The sequence below is a fragment of the Geotrypetes seraphini genome, chromosome 5 (genome assembly GCF_902459505.1).
Source record: "Geotrypetes seraphini chromosome 5, aGeoSer1.1, whole genome shotgun sequence".
Lineage (NCBI taxonomy): Eukaryota > Metazoa > Chordata > Amphibia > Gymnophiona > Dermophiidae > Geotrypetes > Geotrypetes seraphini.
Window position 1 is genome coordinate 129,283,725 of NC_047088.1, and position 21,406 is coordinate 129,305,130.

Below are 21,406 nucleotides of genomic sequence, written 5' to 3' on the forward strand. Positions count from 1 at the left end.
CCTATGGATCGTTACAAATGCAGGCTTTTCCTTATTATGACAAGGATAGCGATGCAAATAACACGCAATTGGAAAAATTGCGACCGCCTCAACTTTTCGTTTTGGTGGGCCAGTTTATGTTTAGGTTACAAATATGAAAAGATGAATGTGGATATGTTGGGGAATAGCAAAGTATTTGAATTGGTATGGAGGCCGTTGACATCCTTTGTTAATTCAACATAATTGTTTTTATTTAATTTACTGTTTATTTTTACATATATCCAGGATGGGGTGGGGGATATATTTTTTTGTTTTTTTCTTGATTAAATTGTTGGAAGAAAGGGGAGGGACATTTTCCTTCTGTAATGTTATTTATGGATTTTAAGTGCTTATGTTGATTATTAATGTTTGTATACTTCATGGCACTTTGAAATTAATAAAGATTATAAAAAAAAAAAAAGATTTTAGAAAGCCTTTGACAATGTTCCACACAGACTTCTAATAAATAAACTGAGTGCCCTCGGGATGGGTCTCAAAGTGATGGGCTGGATCAAGAACTAGTTAAGTGGAAGGTGACAGAGGGTAGTGATTAATGGAGATCGCTCTGAGGAAAGGGATGTTACCAGTGGTGTGCCTCAAGGTTCTGTTCTTGGGCCTGTTCTTTTTAACATTTTTATAAACGATATTGTTGTAGGGTTGTCGTAAGATTTGCCTCTTTGCGGATGATACCCAAATCTGCAATAGAGTAGACACACTGGATGGTGTGAACAACATGAAGAAAGACTTGGCGAAGCTTGAAGAATGGTCTGAAATTTGGCAGCTAAAATTTAATGCCAAGAAATGCAAGGTCATGCATTTGTGCTGCAAAAACCTGAGGGAACGGAACAGTTTAGGGGGTGAAGAACTTATGTGCACGACAGAAAAGCGGGACTTGGGTGTGATTGTATGTGATGATCTTAAGATGGCCAAACAGGTTGAAAAGGTGACGGCGAAAGCTAGAAGGATGCTAGGTTGCATAGGGAGAGGTATGGCCAGTAGGAAAAAGGAAGTATTGATGCTCCTGTATAAGACTTTGGTGAGATCTCATTAAGAATATTGTGTACAATTCTGGAGTCCGCACCTTCAAAAAGATATAAAAAGGATGGAATTGGTCCAGAGGAAAGCTACTAAAATGGTATGTGATCTTCATCATAAGGCGTATGAGGACAGTCTTAAAGATCGCAATCTGTATACTTTGGAGGAAAGGCAGGAGATGGGAGACATGATAGAGACGTTTAAATACCTACGTAATGTAAATGCGCATGAGTCGAGTCTCTTTCATTTGAAAGGAAAGTCTGCAATAAGAGGGAATAGGATGAAGTTAAGAGGTGATTGGCTCCAGAGTAATCTATGGAAATACTTTTTTACAGAAAGGGTGGTAGATGCATAGAACAATCTCCCAGAACTGGTGGTGGAGACAGAGACTGTGTCTGAATTCAAAAGGGCCTGGGATAGGCACATGGGATCTCTCAGAGAGAGAATGAGATAATGGTTACTACGGATGAGCAGACTAGATGGGCCATTTGACCTTTATTTGCCATCATGTTTCTATGTTTCTGTTTAATGAGCAAAATGGTTAAGAACCCCTCCCTGAAAACCTCCCAATCCAACTCCCTTTCCCCTTCCTCCCACCCACACAATATCTGTTCCCAAAGATATATAACAAAGAAATGAACTTGCCTACAGGGGGGAAGCACCCAAAGAAATCTATGACAGAACTCAATCATATTACAATCGAGGGGAACTCAACCCAACCGGGGGAGGTAGAATCCGCAGGGCTCGGCCTGAGCTTGCTTAATAAACTAAGATGATAGAGAACCACTCAGGAAGCTCTCCCATGGACATATATTGCTTGCCCTACTCTATAACATTCCAGGAAAATCAATCATGTCCTAATTGTTGCATAGATCCGACTAGAGCTGTCAAGGCATTTCTGGTAAGGCGACCCTTTCCTTTTGTGGACTGTTGCCACTTGGTGTGCGGTTGAAGAATACCTCCCAGGGAACTTTGGAAGAGGAGTTACCTTCTGATCTTTATCGAGAGGATTTTGTATGTCCGGGAAGAGTTCCTGCATTTCCTGCATCGAGCGTTCTGTATGTCATTTTCCCTCCAAGTAGAAACTGAGTTCAAATGGATAATGCCATTTATATTTTATTCCTGTGTCTGCCAAATATCAAGTGTAGGGTCATAACTCACGCTGTCTCTGTAGCGTGGTGGTGGCTAGATTTTGGTTATTCAGAGTAGTGAGGATACAGAAGGATTGCGAAGACCTATGAGACATAAATACACTCAAGGAATGGGCCGCGAAATGGCAAATGAGGTTTAACGTGAGTGCAAGGTGATGAATGTCGGTAACAAAAATCATATGCACGAATACAGGATGTCCGGTGCTATACTTGGAGAGAGCTCCCATGAAAGAGACTTGGGAGTACTTGTAGACAAGTCAATGAAACCGTCTGCGCAATGTGCAGCGGCGGCGAAAAGGGCACACAGAATGCTAGGAATGATTAAGAAGGGTATCACGAACAGATCTGAAAAGGTTATCATGCCGTTTTACCAGGCCATGGTACGCCCCCCACCTGGAATACTGTGCCCAACATTAGTTGCCGTACATGAAAAAGGACATATACTACTCGAAAGGAGCCAGAGAAGAGTGACTAAAATGATTAAGGGACTGGAGGAGTTGATGTACAGTGAGAGGCTAAAGAAACTGGGCCTCTTTTCCCTTTAAAAGAGAAGATAGAGAAGACATGATCGAAACATTCAAGATATTGAAGCGAATTGATTTAGTAGAGAAAGAGAGATTGTTTACCCTCTCCAAGGTGAAGAGAATGAGAGGACACTCGCTAAAGAGAATAGATTCCGTACAAACGTAAGGAAGTTCTTCACCCAGAGAGTGGTAGAAATCTGGAATGCTCTTCCAGAGCCTGTTATAGAGGAAAGCACCCTTCAGGGATTCAAGAAAGGTTGGATAAGTTCCTACTGGAACAGAACATAAGTAGGCAACGCTAGACTCAAATAGGGCACTTTCTTTGACCTAAGGGCTGCTGCGTGAGCGGACTGCTGGGCATGATGGACCACTGGTCTAACCTATCAGCGGCAAATATTATGTTCTTATGAATAAATATCCCAAGTAAATTGTGCCTTAGAGTGCACCACCGAGAGAATAGTTTTCTTTAATTTATAATCCACAAAGTTCACCACAATGTCACCGTGGGCTCGACTCAATGTACGGTGAGCTCTCTCAAGGCCCACTTTATCCGTGTCTAATGCATGTGTGGAATCTGATAATAAGTCACTTACTAGTTTATGAATCATTGTTTCACAAATGTTATACTCCTAGCTCTCCGACAGGCCTCAAAAATGCAAGTTGTGCCTCCGGGACCTGTTTTCTAATTCCTCAATTTTATCAAGCAGATAGAGATCGGTAGTCTTCCTGGCCTGTAAGGAATCTTCCAGACTAGTAATTGCCATGTGGTGCTCATCCAATCGTGATTCATGCTCCACTAGTTTGTTGCCCAATTCAGTGATCTCTCCATGCAAATTGCTGGTCAGGGCCGTTAATTCAGAGCGCACAGCTTTCGTTAACTCTGAACGCACAGCTTTCAAGTCAGTTTTGATTTCTATTAGAGCACTCAAAATCCAAAGATAGGATCCACATCAGCATCAGGCTTCAGGATGATCTGCTGTGTGTTGCTGTTGCCTTTTCTGCCTAAGGAAAGTTCCTGCTGGAGTTTTGAGAGAGGACACTGACTTAAACGCAAATGTCATAAGATCAGTGTGGTGTTGCATTCCTTTTTTCATTGCTTCCAGTGCCTGCTTCCTTTACAAATATGCAGATATCATCCACGCAGTCCATAAGTTGCAAAAATTGCTAATATTATTGCTTTTGTTGGCCAAGCCCCATGGAGCTCCAATGTTACACGTTCAGCTTGTGTTGTGACGTCACTTCCTTCTCCGAACTGAATTTCTGCTTTTAATAAAAGTTTGTGTTTGGAAACAGCTCTAGTTTCCCACTTGTTTTTTCTCTGATCTACGTCTTCATAGGAACATCGTGTTGCTTTGTGTGTTTCCATTACTACCAGCTATGACAGATTGACATATAAAACTGTAGAAATAAAAAAAACTTCTAACATGATCAGAAGATATATCATCATGAGACAGCTCGAGTACACAACATGCTAGAACTAAATATTTCATAATTTTATGTTTGCTTACCTGTTTTCTGCTAATTTATTTTAGATTAGAAAAGCTCTTTCTAGAATGGTATCCACAGGCATGTAGTTATCTTCTTTTGCCACCATGTGGACCAGTTCCTTAAGCTTGTCTCTAAAATTAAACAAAAGGCACAAGCATTAATACACTACAGCTATTATCAAATATTTATGCAACATTACAAAAAAGTATGCTGTGACTTTTCCGTCCTTACAGATGATCATGTCAGGGTTAAATCCTGTAGAAAATCCATTCCCCAATGTAGGAAACTAGGTGAGAATGATGAACCAGAGGGTACAGAGAGCAGGGTACAGAGAGGAACATGAGCCCGACCAGGAGCTGGAACCCAGACTAGTGTGCAGTCTAGTAAGAGAGTTAGCCCCCTTAGGAGATTTAATCAGTTTCCTAATAGCAATCTCCCCAGTGACCTGAGGAGACAGAGAGCACACAAAGCTGTGCTCCAGCCACCTAAAATAGGGAGTGGCCGTAACTCTTTTAAACAGCTCTCAAAGTCAGTGGGCAGACAGCACATGAGGACCTAGCAGAGAGGACTCTCCAGGCCAGTCAAAGGCCAGGCCTCGGTCAGGAACTCATGGAATGTGAAAGTTCCACAGCCCAGGAATCAACAGAGCTAATGGTTCTAGAGGAAAGCATGGACACTGCTGAATGGTAAATGATTGAAGTTGTTGTTTTCCTTTGAGAATACCTTGTTGGGACAATTTTCTAAAGAACTGTTTGTTTTTGAAAGAGCATTTTTTGTGTTGCTCAGCAGTGGGGGCTGAGCTGGAAAACAGTGCTGCAGCAGTAATTAAGCTGCTGCACTCCAACTGTGTTTAAGCCAGGGAAAGCTGGAGTAAGTTTATTTTTGTGCTTGTGGGTTTTCTTTCTACCTAACAAACCCAAAGTGACTTACAGAATTGGGGAGGGTTCCCCGAAGAGCTAGGGTTGGGTCTTTGTGGGTGCTTGCAAAAACCATTGTAAAGGGGCCCGGCAATTCTGTTGCCCAGCCATTGAAAGGCTGGAGAGTTGTTTTTGCTTAAAGAAACAAAGTCTCCAATACTGGGTTTTTTTTAGTTTTTGCTTTTGTGGATGGTGGTGTAAAGAGCCTGGTAAGGAAGAGGACTATATTACTAACAGTCCAGGTCTGAAGAAAGAGGTGAAGAATATTTTGGTGTTGTTTTTTTTTGTGTCGATTCTCTGGGTTGAAGCTGCGTGAAGCTACCAGAGCATTGCTTGGGACTTGCATTGACTTACCTGGGACAGAACTTCAGTTTATGCACTGCATTGCAATTGATTGTTAGAAATCATTTTGAAAAGAAGAAAATCAGTGAAATAGTTTCTTTGCTTTTTGTTTTCTATTTTTGGACCAATTAAACTTTTGACATTACTTTGGCTTGTGTCTATTGTTGTGAAGCCAAAGAACCTGGTCACCGTTTAGGGTCTCCCTCATTGGGAGCCGAGCCAGGAATGTGCTGCCACCTGTCGCCGGTCCTCCGCAGGTTCCTAGCGAACCCGGCAGGTGAAAAATGGTATCAGGAGTGAGATACAGCGCACCCTACTGGTGATATTCAGACATTTTTAAAAAACCAAAAAAAAACCGCTGTGGGTTTTTTTTTTGCTATTTCCTTTTTTGGATTAACTTATGAGTTTGTACTCCATTACTGGTTTTGCACTGGACATTGTTTGGAGAGAGCCACCCGAGGGACCAGACCGGAAGAAGGATCCCGGAAATTCCAAATCGGGAAGTATATCCGAGCTGTCCAGACCAGACGCATTCAGTGACTGTTCCAGTGTGGTGCCGGATGTGTCGGAGCAACCAGAACGACTGGAGGCCAAGGAGGCCTATTACCCAAGGGGCAGACTCGTCAGTACCTCAAGTAAAGAGTAGAGAGGGGGCTGGCGAGGATACAAGGAGTATCATTTAGGATACTGCCTAGGTCCAAGAAAGGGGGATAGCAGAACACCTCTTGTGAGACTGCACTTGGGTTTTTTGTTTTGTTTGTTGTTTGTCTGCACAGGTCCACACGATGGATCCGCAGCAATTCTTGGCGGTGTTGGCCTGGGAACGACGACAGCAGAGTGAGGACCTACGTGAGCTGATAAAGGCGAACCAGGAGATGTGGCATAGTGGACAGCAAGCTGCCAGACGCCAGCACGATGAGATCCTTATGGCTATGGGGGAGCAGACTAAAGTTTGGACTCAGCTACTACAAACATCCATGGCCACTCCAAGCCCACCGGTGATGTTGAACCCACCGACGTAGCCCATGGTAGGACTAAATCCATTAAATACTCTGAATCTGTGCAAGATTGCTCCAGGGGACGCTCTCGATGAATTTCTGAACACTTTCGAGTGTATAGCTACAGCAGCCGGATGGCCACTTGAACAGTGGGCCGTGCGCCTGTTGCCTTGCCTGGCAGGAGAAATCTAACTGCCTTCTTGACACTTAATCCTAAGCAAGCCAATAATTACCCCGCAGTAAAGACCCATATTCTAGACTATCTAGGATATACTTGTGAACATTACCACCAGAAGTTTAGAGACACACAATTATTACCTAAGGAGAGGCCCAAAGCCCTAGTGCAGAGACTATCAAAATTAGCTGAGAGGTGGCTGCAACCTCACTGTATGGATCCTAAAGCCCTCTTTGTGGAGGTGGTAAAGGAGCGAGTGCTTGAGGGAATCCCCAAGGATTTGCGGGAATGGATCCGAAGGAAAGGCTGTCAGACCTTGCCGCAAGTAATAGAGGCGGCGTAAGCGTTTATGGATGCTCAGAGCTCTTTTGACGAGAGAAAACCTGATAGGCAGGGTAAAGGAGAAACATTGAGGGAGCAGGTTCCAGGGTCTAAGTCACTAGACATCCGGAGCTCCTCTCAAAAGAAGCTGGTACCCAACGCTCTTAGAAGACTGGGGCAGGACGGGGGTCCTTGTTGCTTTAAATTTGGGAAACAAGAGCACCCAGCGATACTGCAGGGAGAAAAGAAACCTATTGGTGATCCGGGCTCCTAGGATAAGCAGTACAGGAGGATATCAGGTGCCGGTCTCTGTGGCGGGTAGAATGGTAAAAGCCCTGGTGGGCCAAACAGTCTGTTATTTCACGCAGGCTGTGGCGGCAGATTTGGAAGGCAAACCCCAATCAGGAAAGTTATGAGAGCATCCCTATTGCTTGTATACATGGTGACTCCAGGGAATATCCTCTTCATCAGGTTCCTAATGAGACGAAGGGGAAAAAATGGGATATTAAGGTAGCGGTTGTGGACTTCTCACCCTACCCGGTTATTCTAGGGAAAGACTGGACAGGGTTAACCCAGGAAGCATCCCAGGCTAGTTTGGTAATAGATGACTCCCGCCGTAACGATAAATGGGTGTTGGGGGCCCGAGTGAGAAGGAGGTCCGCTCAAGCTTACCCTGGTGAGAATAATGGGATTACCAGAACAACGCGGAAGAGATGGGGTCCTGTTATTAGGTGGGTCCCACTATTAGATAAGGCCCATACCCCTACACGGGCTTATGCTCAGGCAGCAGGGTACGATTTGTACGCAGCCCAAGAACAGGTTATCCCAGCCCAGGGCCAGGCTTTGATTAATACCGATATACAGGTATCATCACCCCCTGGTTCTTATCTACGGATCACTCCAAGATCAGGCTTGGCTTTACGCTACTCTGTGGATATTGCCGCAGGGGAAATCGACCCGGATTTTAGGGGCAACCTACCCGTATTACTGGTTAACCAAAGCAATACGGATTATAAGGTTTGTCCTGGGGAGCGGATTGCCCAGATGATATGTGAGCGTATCTGGCACCAGAAATTGGAAAAGTGTGTGGGCCTTCCAGATACCCAGCGGGGACAGAAAGGATTCGGGTCCTCTGATGAGGGACAGCTAGTTAACCTCAGGAGCTAGGTGAGGGAGATCAGCCCGAACAAGGCAAAACCCTCTTTGAGGAAATAAAATCCTTATGGGAGGATCTAGAGGAGCTGGGTAGGGATCAAATGGCCCTATGGAGGGAGGAGTTGAAGACAGTTCAACAGGAGTGGAGTTTTCAGGTACCTAACCTGGAGATAGTTAGTAGCCAGGTCAGGCCGCTAGAGGCAGTTCCATACAAACAAGAAATAGAGGTCCTACAGAAAGAACTCGCTCAAGTGTATGTTCAAGTGCAACAAGTGAGAGAACAGTTGAATGAGGAACAGGCTCGAGCTCAAGATATGCTAGTGAGACTAAAGAAGACTGAAGAGCTTAACGAACAGCTAGCGCAGAAATAGGCAGAAGCACAATTGTTAGTTAAGCAAAATCAGACAAGCAATGAGCGGTGGGAACGCCACCTTAGCCAACCAAGGAAAATGACAGATTCCCTAGAGCAGGGGTCTGCAACCTTTAAGACATAAAGAGCCACTTGGACCCGTTTTCGAAAAGAAAAAAAAACTTGGAGCCGCAAAACCATTATAAAACAAATCTAACACTGCATATATTGTTTCTTATCTTAATGTTTAGATGCTGATTGGTCCGGCGGCACGGCGAGGCGGGGCCGCCGGACCAATCAGCAAGCAAGGCTTTCATCTGTGTACGTGCTGAGCTCACTGCTCAGCATGGCTATTTCCCGCCGCGACGCCGGACTTGTAAGCTGCATGCCTGCATCGCCAGAATTTAGGTAGGCTGTTTTCATCCCCGTGGGAGTCCCGTGGGCCAGGCGGGGAACCCGCGGGATCCCCGCGATCCCCGTTCCCATGCAGACCTCTATCACACGTCATCCTCCGCGCCTCCCATTCTTCAGGAGCGCGCCGCAGCCACTGAAAGACTCCGGCCCGCGTGACACACTACCGGAGCCGCGGCAAAGGTGAAAAAGAGCCGCATGCGGCTCTGGAGCCGCGGGTTGCCGACCCCCGCCCTAGAGGAAGCGGGTGAGGATATGGATAGTCTGCACCAACAAGTTAATAACATACGAGAGAAAGAGTTAGGAGAGGTGAGACAAGCTATGTCAGCCCTAGCACAAAGAATGAATATTTTGGAGGAGTTGGAGAGTGATGAGCAGTTGGGAGATAAAACAGGTTGAGGCCTGCTTGTTTCAACTTCCTTTTTCCACAAAGGCGGGACTCGTAGAGGGAAGACCTCGATGTCGGCAGCCTGTCTTGATCACGCTGCTGACGAGTTGCTGAAGAGAGCCGAGGAGCAGGGGGTGTTGCCGGGTGCAGGTAGAAGGGAGAGGGCCAGATGCAGGACTCGTGGGTAAGGAAGCAGAAGAGAGAGAGAAAGAGAGAGGGGAGGGAAACAAAAGGAAATATTTCATACTGGGCTGGGCCGGAGTGGAGGGAGGGTGGAAAGATTCTGGCTATAAGGAGCATTAACAAAGGAAAAGGGGGGAAAGCTGAAAATGGAGATAGTGACACAAAGAAGAGAAAGGGTAAGCAGGACCTACTGAATAAGGATAGAGATACAGAGGGGACATGAAGAGGAGGTGAAATAGAGACATAGAAGTAATGCTGAAAAAGTGTGGGGGGGAGATAAAGACATTGAAAGGGCAAATGGTGAACATGGGATAAAGACAAGGACAGAGACAAATGAAGGTTCTGAAAAAGTGGTGAGATAGGGATATAGGTGAGATGGACACAAAGAAGGGTGATGCTGGAAAATAGGTGGAATGGTAATTCTGACAGACACAGAAGGGAAATGCTGGATCAAGGAGAGATGGGGCTCAGGCTGGATGGAATGGGGAGAAATGCCTTGTTGGCCCGGAACTTCTTCTCCTACATCAGAATTGACGTCAGGGAGCGGAATGCTGGTCAGCGTGATGCTTCTGCAGGGAAAGCTTGGGACGGCGGTGGCTTGGGGGCTGTTCCCCGATGGCGGTGGCAGCAAACTGAGTGGCTTGGGGGAGGGTACGGAGAAAGAAAGAAGGAGACAGGGAGACAGAAAGAAAAAGTTGGGGGAGAGAATGAGATCTGGAGGAGAGGAAACATACAGGAGGCTGAAAGAAAGGAAGAAAGATTGGATGCACAGTCAGAAGAAAGTGCAACCAGAGACTCATGAAATCACCAAACAAAGGTAGGAAAAATGATTTTATTTTCAATTTAGTGATCAAAATGTGTCTGTTTTGAGAATTTATATCTGCTGTCTATATTTTGCACTATGGCTCCCTTTTACTAAACCGCAATAACATTTTTTAGCACAGGGAACCTATGAGCATTGAGAGCAGTGTGAGGCATTCAGCGTAACTCCCTGTGCTAAAACCTACTATCGTGGTTTAGTAAAAAGGGAGGGGGTATATTTGTCTATTTTTGTATTTTGTTACTGAGGTGACATCGCATAGTCATCTGCCATGACCTCTTTGAAAAAACCCGGAATATGAATAATTAACATTTTCTCTGCCTTTCAGTGTGCTTTGTGTATTTTTAAAAAATTTATTGTTGGTAGATCATTTTGACTTAATCATTATAAAAGCAGATCGCAAGCCCATAAAGTGTGGGCACCCCTGAACCAGAGGGTACAGAGAACAGGGCTGCCTACCCTGAGGAACATGAGCCAGACCAGGAGCTGGAACCCAGACTAGTGCCGCAGCCTAGTAATAGAGTTAGCCCCCTTAGGAGATTTAATCAGTTTCCTAATAGCAATCTCCCCAGTGACCTGAGGAGACAGAGAGCACACAAAGCTGTGCTCCAGCCACCTAAAATAGGGAGTGGCCGTAACTCTTTTAAACAGCTCTCAAAGTCAGTGAGGCAGACAGCACACGAGGACCTAGCAGAGAGGACTCTACAGGCCAGGCAAAGGCCAGACCTTGTCAGGAACCCATAAAATGTGAAAGTTCCACAGCCCAGGATTCAACAGAGCTAATGGTTCCAGAGGAAAGCATGGACATTGCTGAATGGGAAATGATTGAATCCATGCCAGTCTCTCACCAATAATTGAAGTTGTTGTTTTCCTTTGAGAATACCTTGTTGGACAATTTTGTAAAGAACTGTGTTTTTGAAAGAGCATTTTTTATGTTTCTCAGCAGTGGGGGCTGGGCTGGAAAACAGTGCTGCAGCAGTACTCAGCAGTAATTAACCTGCTGGACTCCAGCTGTGTTTAAGCCAGGGAAAGCTGGAGTAAGTTTCTCTTTGTGCTTGTGGGTTTTCTTTCTACCTAACAAACCCAAAGTGACTTACAGAATTGGGGAGGGTTCCCCGAAGAGCTAGGGTTGGGTCTTTGTGGGTGCTTGCAAAAGCCATTGTAAAGGGGCCCTGCAATTCTTTTGCCCAGCCATTGAAAGGCTGGAGAGTTGCTTTTGCTTAAAGAAACAAAGTCTCCAATACTGGGTTTTTTTTTAGTTTTTGCTTTTGTGGATGGTGGTGTAAAGAGCCTGGTAAGGAAGAGGACTATATTACTAACAGTCCAGGTCTGAAGAAAGAGGTGAAGAATATTTTGGTGTTGGTTTTTTTGTGTTGATTCTCTGGGTTGAAGCTGCGTGAGGCTACCAGAGCATTGCCTGGGACTTGCATTGACTTACCTGGGACAGAACTTCAGTTTATGCACTGCATTGCAATTGATTGTTAGAAATCATTTTGAAAAGAAGAAAATCAGTGAAATAGTTTCCTTGCTTTTTGTTTTCTATTTTTGGACCAATTAAACTTTTGACATTACTCTGAATAAGCTTTGGCTTGTGTCTATTGTTGTGAAGCCAAAGAACCTGGTCACCGTTTAGGGTCTCCCCCATTGGGAGCCGCGCCAGGGACGTGCTGCCACCTGTCGGCAGTCTTCCGCAGGTTCCTAGCGGACCCGGCAGGTGACAATGCACATATAGACAGTCCTTGCTATATGAAACATACAATCTAGTCAAGACAATTAGATTCCTATGAATTAGGATCATCAGGAAGCAAAGAAAAGGGAAAAAGTGTTTACGAGGGAAACAAGACTATCTTATCTGTTTCTTCACGCTTTCTCTGGTAATTAAATGGTTGCCACACAGTAAGTTACTGTATTATTTTAGAAAAAAAAATTTAGTTTTTTTAAATGATAGTTTTGTTTTAATATTACTTTTTTGTTGAATGTATTTTATGTATGTTTTTATTTTGTAAGCTGCTTAGGGCTCCTTTTACAAAGCTGCAGTAGAAGTTTCTACCGCGGGCCGGTGAGGTAAATGCTCCAATGCTCATAGGAATTCTATGAGCGTCAGAGCATCTACCACACCAGCATGCAGTAGAAACCTTTACCACAGTTTTGTAAAAGCCAGTGTTAGTTTTTAGGCAGGGTATTTAAATTTTAAAAGCTGTAACAGATGCACTCAGGGAAGATAAGGCCATAGCAGAGAGATTAAATAAATTCTTTGCTTCGGTCTTCAATGAGAAAGATATGGGTGAGATGCCAGTGCCGGAAATGGTATTCAATGCTGATGAATCAGAGAAACTGAAACAAATCTATGTAACACAGGAAGATATAATGGGACAAAATAACAAATTAAAGAGCAGCAAATTTTTGTTGACCTACTGATAAAATTAAAAAATGAACTTGTAGAGCTATTGTTAGTACTGTAATTTGTAATTGATCTTTAAAATCCATCATGTGGGAAGGAAGTGACATCACCGAGTAAGATGGCAGCCTAACACTGAAGCTCCGTCTTAAGCCGCGTTTTCCTGCTACATTATGCTTCTTAGTGCAGTTGTGCCCCTCGGAGGACTGGAAAGTGGAGTGCTTTGAGGTGGTGTATGGCGTCAAGGAAAAAATCCCGATTCCGCAAAGCCCCGGCAGTGCGAGGGAAATTGGATGGCACTCCCATCAGATACGTGGTGGGGGGATGCCGGCAAGAAGTTTCTCCTCTCACACACGACTTCAGGCAGGCTCCAGCAGCCTGCACTAATTACACTAATGCGCCATGAAGGTAAGGGAGAGGGAGAGAGATGCTCGGATCACGCGAGGGGTGCTGAAGGGTGGTGGAAAGGAACAGAAGCTGAAGGGGTGTGGCGAGAGGGAAGGGTTATGGTGGAAAGAAAAGGAACAGACACTGAAGGGGGACAAAGAGGAACAGATGCTAAAAGGAAATGGGGAACAGAGAGTTGGGGAGAAAACGCCGAAGGGAAATGGGGAACAGAGAGTGGGGAGAAGACGCTGGAAGGGAAGAAGACAGAGATGCCAAACTATAAGGGGAGCGAAGGAAAGAAGATGGATGCCAGATCAATAGGGGGGGTGAAGGGAGAGGCACAGTACATAAGAACATAAGAAACGCCTTCACCGGATCAGACTGAGGTCCATCTAGTCCGGCGATCCGCACACGCGGCGGCCCATTTAGGTCCTCCTTTTTGGAGACCCGGATTTACCGTATTCCTCAATATGATACGCAAGAAGGTGTGCAATCAACTTGTGTTTGAATCCCAGAACAGTAGTCTCCTCCACAACCTCCTCCGGGAGTGCATTCCAAGCACCCACCACACGCTGTGTGAAACAGAATTTCCTGACATTTGTCCTAAACCTGCTGCCACTCAGTTTCAGTCTATGTCCTCTTGTCCTTGTCACATCAGAATATTTCAGTAATGCTTCTTTCTGGTCTATTTTATCAAATCCTTTTAATATTTTAAAAGTCACTATCAAATCCCCTCTCAGTCTTCTCTTCTCAAGGGTAAACAGCCCCAGCTTCCTGAGTCGATCATTGTAGGTCAAATTTTCCATTCCTTTGATACGTTTCGTGGCTCGCCTCTGCACTTTTTCCAGCAGAGTTATATCCTTTTAAGGTATGGAGACCAGTGTTGGACACAGTATTCTAAGTGCGGTCGGACCATTGTTCTATAAAGTGGCATTATGACCTCTTCCGTTCTACTCGTAATCCCCTTCTTAATTATGCCCAACATCCTGTTCGCTTTCTTCGCCGCTGCTGCACAGTAACAGAGCAAATGGAGATGCAGAGAGAAGGCAGACAGTGGATGGAAGGAATTGAATGAGAAGATGAGGAAAGCAGAAACCAGACAACAAAGGTAGAAAAAAATTTCAATTTATTTTCTATTTTTTTTGCTTTCTGATAAAGTAGTATATTAGTTGTGTTGATAAAAATTTATAAACAAAGACCTGCCAGCTGAACATCTCTTTCTCTAGTTCAACAGCCAGAACTTTGATTTATAAGGAAGGAATAAGCTAAATATTGCAGTACTTAGGCTTGTATGGATGCTGCGGGGACAGTAGTCGCGGAAACAGGGATGGAGCAAGGACAGTGGACAAATTTTTTCCCCATGTCTTTCTCTAGTTTGAACTGCTGGCTGCTTGAGGACGACGCACTAGATATGGGGATTGAGCAGGCCCACTGCTTTTTAGGGCCTCCCGTGGCCAACAGACCCCGTGACATCATAGTCTGCCTCCAAAGTTCTACTCTGAAGGAGTGCCTTTTGCGTCACACCCAGGAGCTTAGCATGGTCACCTGGAAGGGCTACCGCCTGGAGTTATACCAGGATTTGGCAGCCAGCACTCTTCAGAAGCAGCGGTTGTTTAAGGAGGTGACCAGAGCTCTGACCAAGGCTAATTTGCGTTATCACATTCCCCTTTGGACTTGTTACCATCAACGGAGTCCTCAGAAGGGTGTCCTCTGTTCCTGAAGCCAAGGCATTGCTGCAGGAGGGAATTGAATATTTGGAGGAACCTGGAACATCGGGTGGGCCCCCCACGATGCAGCAGAGACTTGCAGAATTTTGATGGCAGCATATGGGGAGGCCTGCTGGAGTGCGAGTTTCGGGGGGCCCCCAGGCAAACCGTTGACAAGCGGAGTTTGCAGACTGGATGTTGAACTGTTCCTTTCTCCAGGCTGACTAATTTGTGGGAGAGGGCATCCCTTCTATGGGGGTTTAGCTATTGCTGGAACTCTTTTGGCTTGTTGCTGGGATTAGGGTTTTGCAGGGAGGGCCTGATTAGTTTCAGTGTGGTACTGTGTGTGTTGTATTTGGGGCCCATGTTCCATATGTTTGGAGGGTTGAAGGATGCGGGGATTTGTAGTTTATGAGGCTGAGGAGCAGGGGGGGGATTTGCCTGTGCTGGATGTATGAGGGTTTCTTGGGTGGGGAATAATTGGCGATTGATGTGTGGGCATGAAGGTTGGAGGATTGAGGATTGGGAATGGATGTTGTGGTGTCTGCAGTGGTGAATTATGGTACTAGGGGATATGCTCTTCCTGATTATTGTGGTGGGAGGTCTCTTTGATCCCACTGAGTTGTTGGAGTGGTGGTATGTGCATGGGTGTTGGGATTGTGAGTTGGGGGATGGCTGAGTTTAGGGGTAAAAATAGTTTCATACAATGCTAGAGGGTTTAATTTGACACACAAGCGTAAGGCCTTAGTATGGGAACTGGTGCAGTCTCGGGCGGGGATTTGTTTTTTACAGGAGTCTCATTTTACCAAGTCTTATAAGCATGTTTTTCGCAACCCTAGATTTCTGGAATCATGGTGGGCCTCTGGGGGGGGGGGGGGAATCTTCCAAGAAGAGTGGGGTGGTTATCCTTTTTGCTAGGCATCTTCTGGTAGAGGTACATAAGGATCTGCAGGGGTGATTTCTAATGATGGTGGTGACTGTACACGGTAGCAAGCTGACCCTGGTTAATGTGTATGCACCTAATGAGGGGCAAGGGGATTTTCTGTGGGCGTTGAAGCCTAAGATGCTTCAGTTACAGGAAGGTTTTGTGGTCATCGGAGGGGATTTTAACATTACTTGTGCCCCAGCTCTGGATAATTCAGGAGCGAGGACTGAGTACGGTCATAAAGATCAACAGGGACTGAAGGGATTTATGAGAACTTTGGAACTGATTGATGTTTGGAGGTGGTTGCACCCTAGAACCAGTGAATATACCCATTATTCTCTTGTGCATGGCACCTATTCTAGAATAGATTATTTTCTTGTGGCTAAGAGTTTGTTGTTTCAAATTTCTCAGTCAGGGATAGAATCTACTACCTGGTCGGATCATGTGCCGGTTTGGCTTACTCTGGATGATTCAGCTGGTTTCCAGGGGGCTGAAGTACTGGAGGTTGAAGGCACTGACTGAGGATAAGTGTTGGAGGATAAGGCACTGACTGAGAAGCTAGGGCTTGTTCTTGAGGACTACTTAGACTTGAATGTTGGGGTGCTATCTGGGAAAACCTTAAGGTGGTGGTCCATGGTCATCTTATTTCTTGGGTGTCATACAAAAACAAATAGCTAGTGCAGTTGTCTCACACTCTTACTTACCTTGGAACAGACACATAAGCATGCGACAGGAACTGCAAATGTATGAGACTCAGCAGCTTAAATATGAGTTGCAACTGTTGAAGAAAAAATTTTGAGCTTGGGAATAAGGATAGCAGGTTGGTGGCACACAAATTGAAAGTACAGAGAACCCAGAATAACATATGTGTGCTTAAAGCTCAGGATGGTACCTTGCTTAGATTGGAAGCTGCATTACATGATTGCTTTAAGCAATATTATCAGACTCTTTATGTGGATTCTGGGGTTCTGTCCCCTGCAGCTATAGACACGTATTTGGCTTCTCTGGGCTTGGGTGTTTAATGCCACTGATGCCCAATTTTTAGATCAACTTTGATTGAGGCCCGACAGGCTCTCAAGGACATGAAGTCAAGAAAATCTCCAGGTTTAGATGGTTTCACTGTAAAATTTTATAAACTATTTCAGGAAGTACTTTTTCACCTTTATTGCATCGCTTTAACTTGTTTGAGAATGGTTCCCAACTTCCTTATTATATGCACTTGGTGGGCATTACAGTGTTGCATAAGCCAGGGAAGGATCCCCTGTCTTGTGCTTCTTATCAACCTATTTCCTTACTAGTGTAGATACAAAGCTAAAATTCCTGTTAACCGCTTAATGTACAGGGTACCTCAGCTTGTACACCTGGATCAGTCTGGGTTTGTCTTGGGATGTCAGGTGGGGGATAATATCCATAGGGTTTTGGATTTTAATAAGGAAAAAAATTAAATGCAAAACTTCTAACTCCCCGGATGTCAGCACAATCAACTCCATCGATATTGAAGCAGTTAGAAACAACTCTCTAACTGCCACTTGTTCCAACTTCTTTTTACCTTCTTTAAAACACATTAAACGCATCATTCATTCCATTAATATCAAGGGTTCCAAAGCAGAGCCTCTTCCTCCATTCATTCTAAAACGTCACTTCTCCATTTTCGGTCCTTATAGTCTTCAAATTATTCATAAAAGCCTTACTACAGCCAGTTTACCAGATTGGAAACACTCCATTCTATATCCCATCATCAAAGACCCAAAAAATAATTCTAAGGATTGCACAAACTACCATCCAATTGCTAATCTTCCATTTCTAGCTAAATTAACCAAAAAAATTGTTTTTCAACCAGCTTTCTGATTTTATTAATAAAACTCAAATTCTGCACCCCAATCAAACAGGCTTCCATAAAAATCACTCAACAGAACACTCTTTTTAGGACTCACTACAACCATTCATTACTATCTCAACCAACATAAGTCCGTGCTTCTTATCTCCTTAGACCTTGACGCAGCATTCGATACTATAGATCACCAGCTCCTATTTCAAAGACTTGCATCTATTGGAGTCTCAAATCAGGTTCTTGAATGGTTTCAATCTTACTTTTTTGACAGGGTTTCCACTGTTCAATTCAATAACTTAGTCTCTAAGAATAAGAATTGCGCTGCTGGGTCAGACCGCTCATGCAGTGGCCCTCTGGTCAAAGACCAGCGCCCTAACTGAGATTAGCCCTACCTGCGTACATTCTGATTCAGCATAAACTTGTCTAACTTTGACTTGAATCCCTGGAGGGGGTTTTCCCCTATAACAGCCTCCGGAAGAGTGTTCCAGTTTTCTACCACTCTCTGGGTTAAAAAGAACTTCCTTACGTTCGTACGGAATCTATCCCCTTTCAATTTTAGAGAGTGCCCTCTCGTTCTCCCTACCTTGGAGAGAGTGAACAACCTGTCCTTATCTACCGAGTCTATTCCCTTCAGTACCTTGAATATTTCAATCATGACCCCTCTCAATCTCCTGTTCGAGGGAGAAGAGGCCCAATTTAACATAGAAACATAGAAAAATGATGGCAGAAAAGGGCCAAAGCCCATCAAGTCTGCCCACTCTAGTGACCCTTCGCCTTGAATTTGTTCACCACCCCCTGCCTTTACATCATTAGAGATCCCATGTGAATATCCCATTTATTTTTAAAATCTGCCACGTTGTTCTCTAATCTTTTGCTGTACAGCAACTCTTCCAGTCTCTTAACCATCTTAGTCGCTCTTCTCTGGACCCTTTCGAGTAGTACCGTGTCCTTCTTCATTTACGGCGACCAGTGCTGCCAATACTCCAGGTGACGGCACACCATAGCCCAGTACAATGGCATGATAACCTTCTCCGATCTGTTCATAATCCTCTTCTTTATCATTCCTGGCATTCTGTTCGCCCTTTTCACCGCTGCCGCACATTGCGCAGACGGCTTCATCGACTTGTCAATCAAAACTCCCAAGTCTCGTTCCAGGGAGGTCTCTCCAAGTACCGCCCCAGACATCCTGTATTTGTGCATGAGATTTTTGTTACCTACATGCATCACTTTACACTTATCCACATTGAATTTCATCTGCCATGTCGATGCCCATTCCTCAAGCCTGATTATGTCATGTTGCAGATCTTCGTAAACCCCCTGCATCTTCACTACTCTGAATAACTTCATATCGTCTGCAAATTTAATCACCTCACTCGTCATACCAATGTCTAGATCTAAGTCTTTTAATACCAACTTTGGTATTCCACAAGGTTCCACATTGTCCCCTCTACTCTTTAATATTTATCTGACCCCTCTATTAACCCTCAGTCAATCAATTAGTTTCTTTGTCTATGCTTATGCCGATGACCTTCAACTCGGATTGAAAGAGCGTCACCAGTGGGATGCCGCAGGGCTCAGTGCTTGGACCCGTGCTCTTCAACATCTTTAGAAATGATCTGGACATTGTTACAACAAGTGAGGTGATTAAATTTGCGAACGATATGAAGGCTCTTGAGGACCGGAATTGCCTACCCCTGCCCTAGGTCAACACCGAGATGCACAAATAAAAAAACTTCAATGCTGCCTAACAGAAATAAAAAAACTGGATGACTGCAAATAAACTTCAGCTCAACGCATCAAAAACAGAACTTCTCTGGATACACAAGGCCACTTGCGCATAAGAACATAAGAATTGCCGTTGCTGGGTCAGACCAGTGGTTCATCGCACCCAGCAGTCTGCTCACATGGCGGTCCCCAGGTCAAAGACCTGTGTCCTAACCGAGACCAGCCCTACACCTGTGTTCGTTCCAGTTCTGCAGGAACTTGTCCAACCTTGTCTTGAATCCCTGGAGCGTGTTTTCCCTTATAACAGACTCCGGAAGAGCATTCCAGTTGTCCACCACTCTCTGGGTGAAGAAGAACTTCCTTACGTTCGTACGGAATCTATCTCCTTTTAACTTCAGAGAGTGCCCTCTCGTTCTTTCTACCTTGGAGAGGGTGAACAACCTATCTTTATCTACAAAGTCTTTTCCCTTCATTATCTTGAATGTTTCGCTCATGTCTCCTCTCAGTCTCCTCTTTTCAAGGGAGAACAGGCACCGCTTCCCTAATCTCTCACTAAATGGCAGCTCCTCCAAGTCCTTAATCATTTTAGTCGCTCTTCTCTGGATCATAAGAACATAAGAACATAAGAAGTTGCCTCCGCTGAGGCAGACCAGAGGTCCATCTCGCCCAGCGGTCTGCTCCCGCGGCGGCCCATCAGGCCCATTGCCTGAGCAATGGTCCCAGACTATCCCTATAACCTATCGCTACTCTTATCTGTACCCCTCAATTCCTTTATCCTCTAGGAACCTATCCAAACCTTCTTTGAAGCCTTGTAACGTGCTCCGGCCTATCACAGCCTCCGGAAGCGCGTTCCATGTGTCCACCACCCTCTGGGTGAAAAAGAACTTTCTGGCATTTGTTTTAAACCTGTCTCCTTTTAATTTTTCTGAGTGCCCCCTTGATCTTGTGGATCCCCGTAATCTGAAAAATCTGTCCCTGTCTACTTTTTCTATACCCTTCAGGATCTTGAAGGTTTCTATCATGTCTCCTCTAAGTCTCCGCTTTTCCAGGGAGAACAGCCCCAGCTTTTTCAGTCTGTCAGTATATGAGAGGTTTTCCATACCTCTTATCAGTTTAGTTGCTCTTCTCTGGACTCCCTCAAGTACCGCCATGTCCTTTTTGAGATACGGCGACCAATACTGGACACAGTACTCCAGATGCGGTCGCACCATTGCACGATACAGTGGCAGGATGACCTCCTTTGTCCTGGTTGTGATACCCTTCTTAATGATACCCAACATTTTGTTTGCTTTTCTTGAGGCTGTGGCGCACTGTGCCGACGCCTTCAAAGCGTGTCCACCATCACTCCCAGGTCTCTTTCAAGGTTACTTACCCCTAGCAGTGATCCTCCCATTTTGTAGCTGAACATCGGGTTCTTTTTCCCTACATGCATGACCTTGCATTTCCCTACATTAAAGTTCATTTGCCATTTTTTGGCCCATTCTTCTAGCGTCGTTAGGTCCCTTTGCAGATCTTCGCAGTCTTCCATGGTTTCAGCCCTGCGGTAGAGTTTGGTGTCATCCGCAAATTTAATAACTTCGCAATTTGTTCCCGCCTCCAGGTCATTAATAAATATATTGAACAGGAGCGGTCTCAGCACCGACCCCTGTGGAACTCCACTCGTGACCCCATGCCAGTCTGAGTAATGGCCCTTCACTCCAACCCTCTGTTTCCTGTCTGCCAGCTAGTTTTTGATCCATCGGTGGACCTCCCCTTGCACCCCGTGTCTCCACAGCTTTTTAAGCAGTCTTTCGTGCGGTACCTTGTCAAAGGCTTTTTGAAAGTCAAGGTAAATGATGTCAATGGATTCCCCTTTATCCACCTGTCTGTTTACCCCCTCAAAGAAGTACAATAAGTTTGTGAGGCATGACCTACCCTTGCACAAGCCGTGCTGGCTCGACTTTAGCTGTCCATTGTTTTCTATGTGTTCACAGATACTGTCCTTAATCAGTGCTTCCATCATTTTTCCCGGGACCGAGGTCATTTCGAGTAGTACCATTTCCTTCTTCATGTACGGCGACCAGTGCTGGACGTAGTATTCAATAGCCCGGTACAGCAGCGTGATAACCTTCTCCAATCTGTTTGTGATCCCCTTCTTAATCATTCCCAGCATTCTGTTT

General features: G+C 44.9%; 1 protein-coding gene across 3 annotated transcripts in view; it reads right to left on the reverse strand.

Annotated features, from left to right (window-relative positions):
- The window catches only part of LOC117361527, a 672,067-nt gene that overhangs the window by 167,471 nt on the left and 483,190 nt on the right, over nt 1–21,406 (reverse strand). For 2 of the 3 annotated variants that reach the window (XM_033946988.1, XM_033946989.1), the window contains exon 9: nt 4,237–4,347. The exons of the other annotated variant lie outside the window; for it this stretch is intronic. In XM_033946988.1, the coding sequence (XP_033802879.1) occupies nt 4,257–4,347 (91 nt within the window). In that variant the 3' untranslated portion in view covers nt 4,237–4,256. The remainder of the gene's footprint in view (nt 1–4,236; nt 4,348–21,406) is intronic. 3 annotated transcript variants of the gene reach the window in all.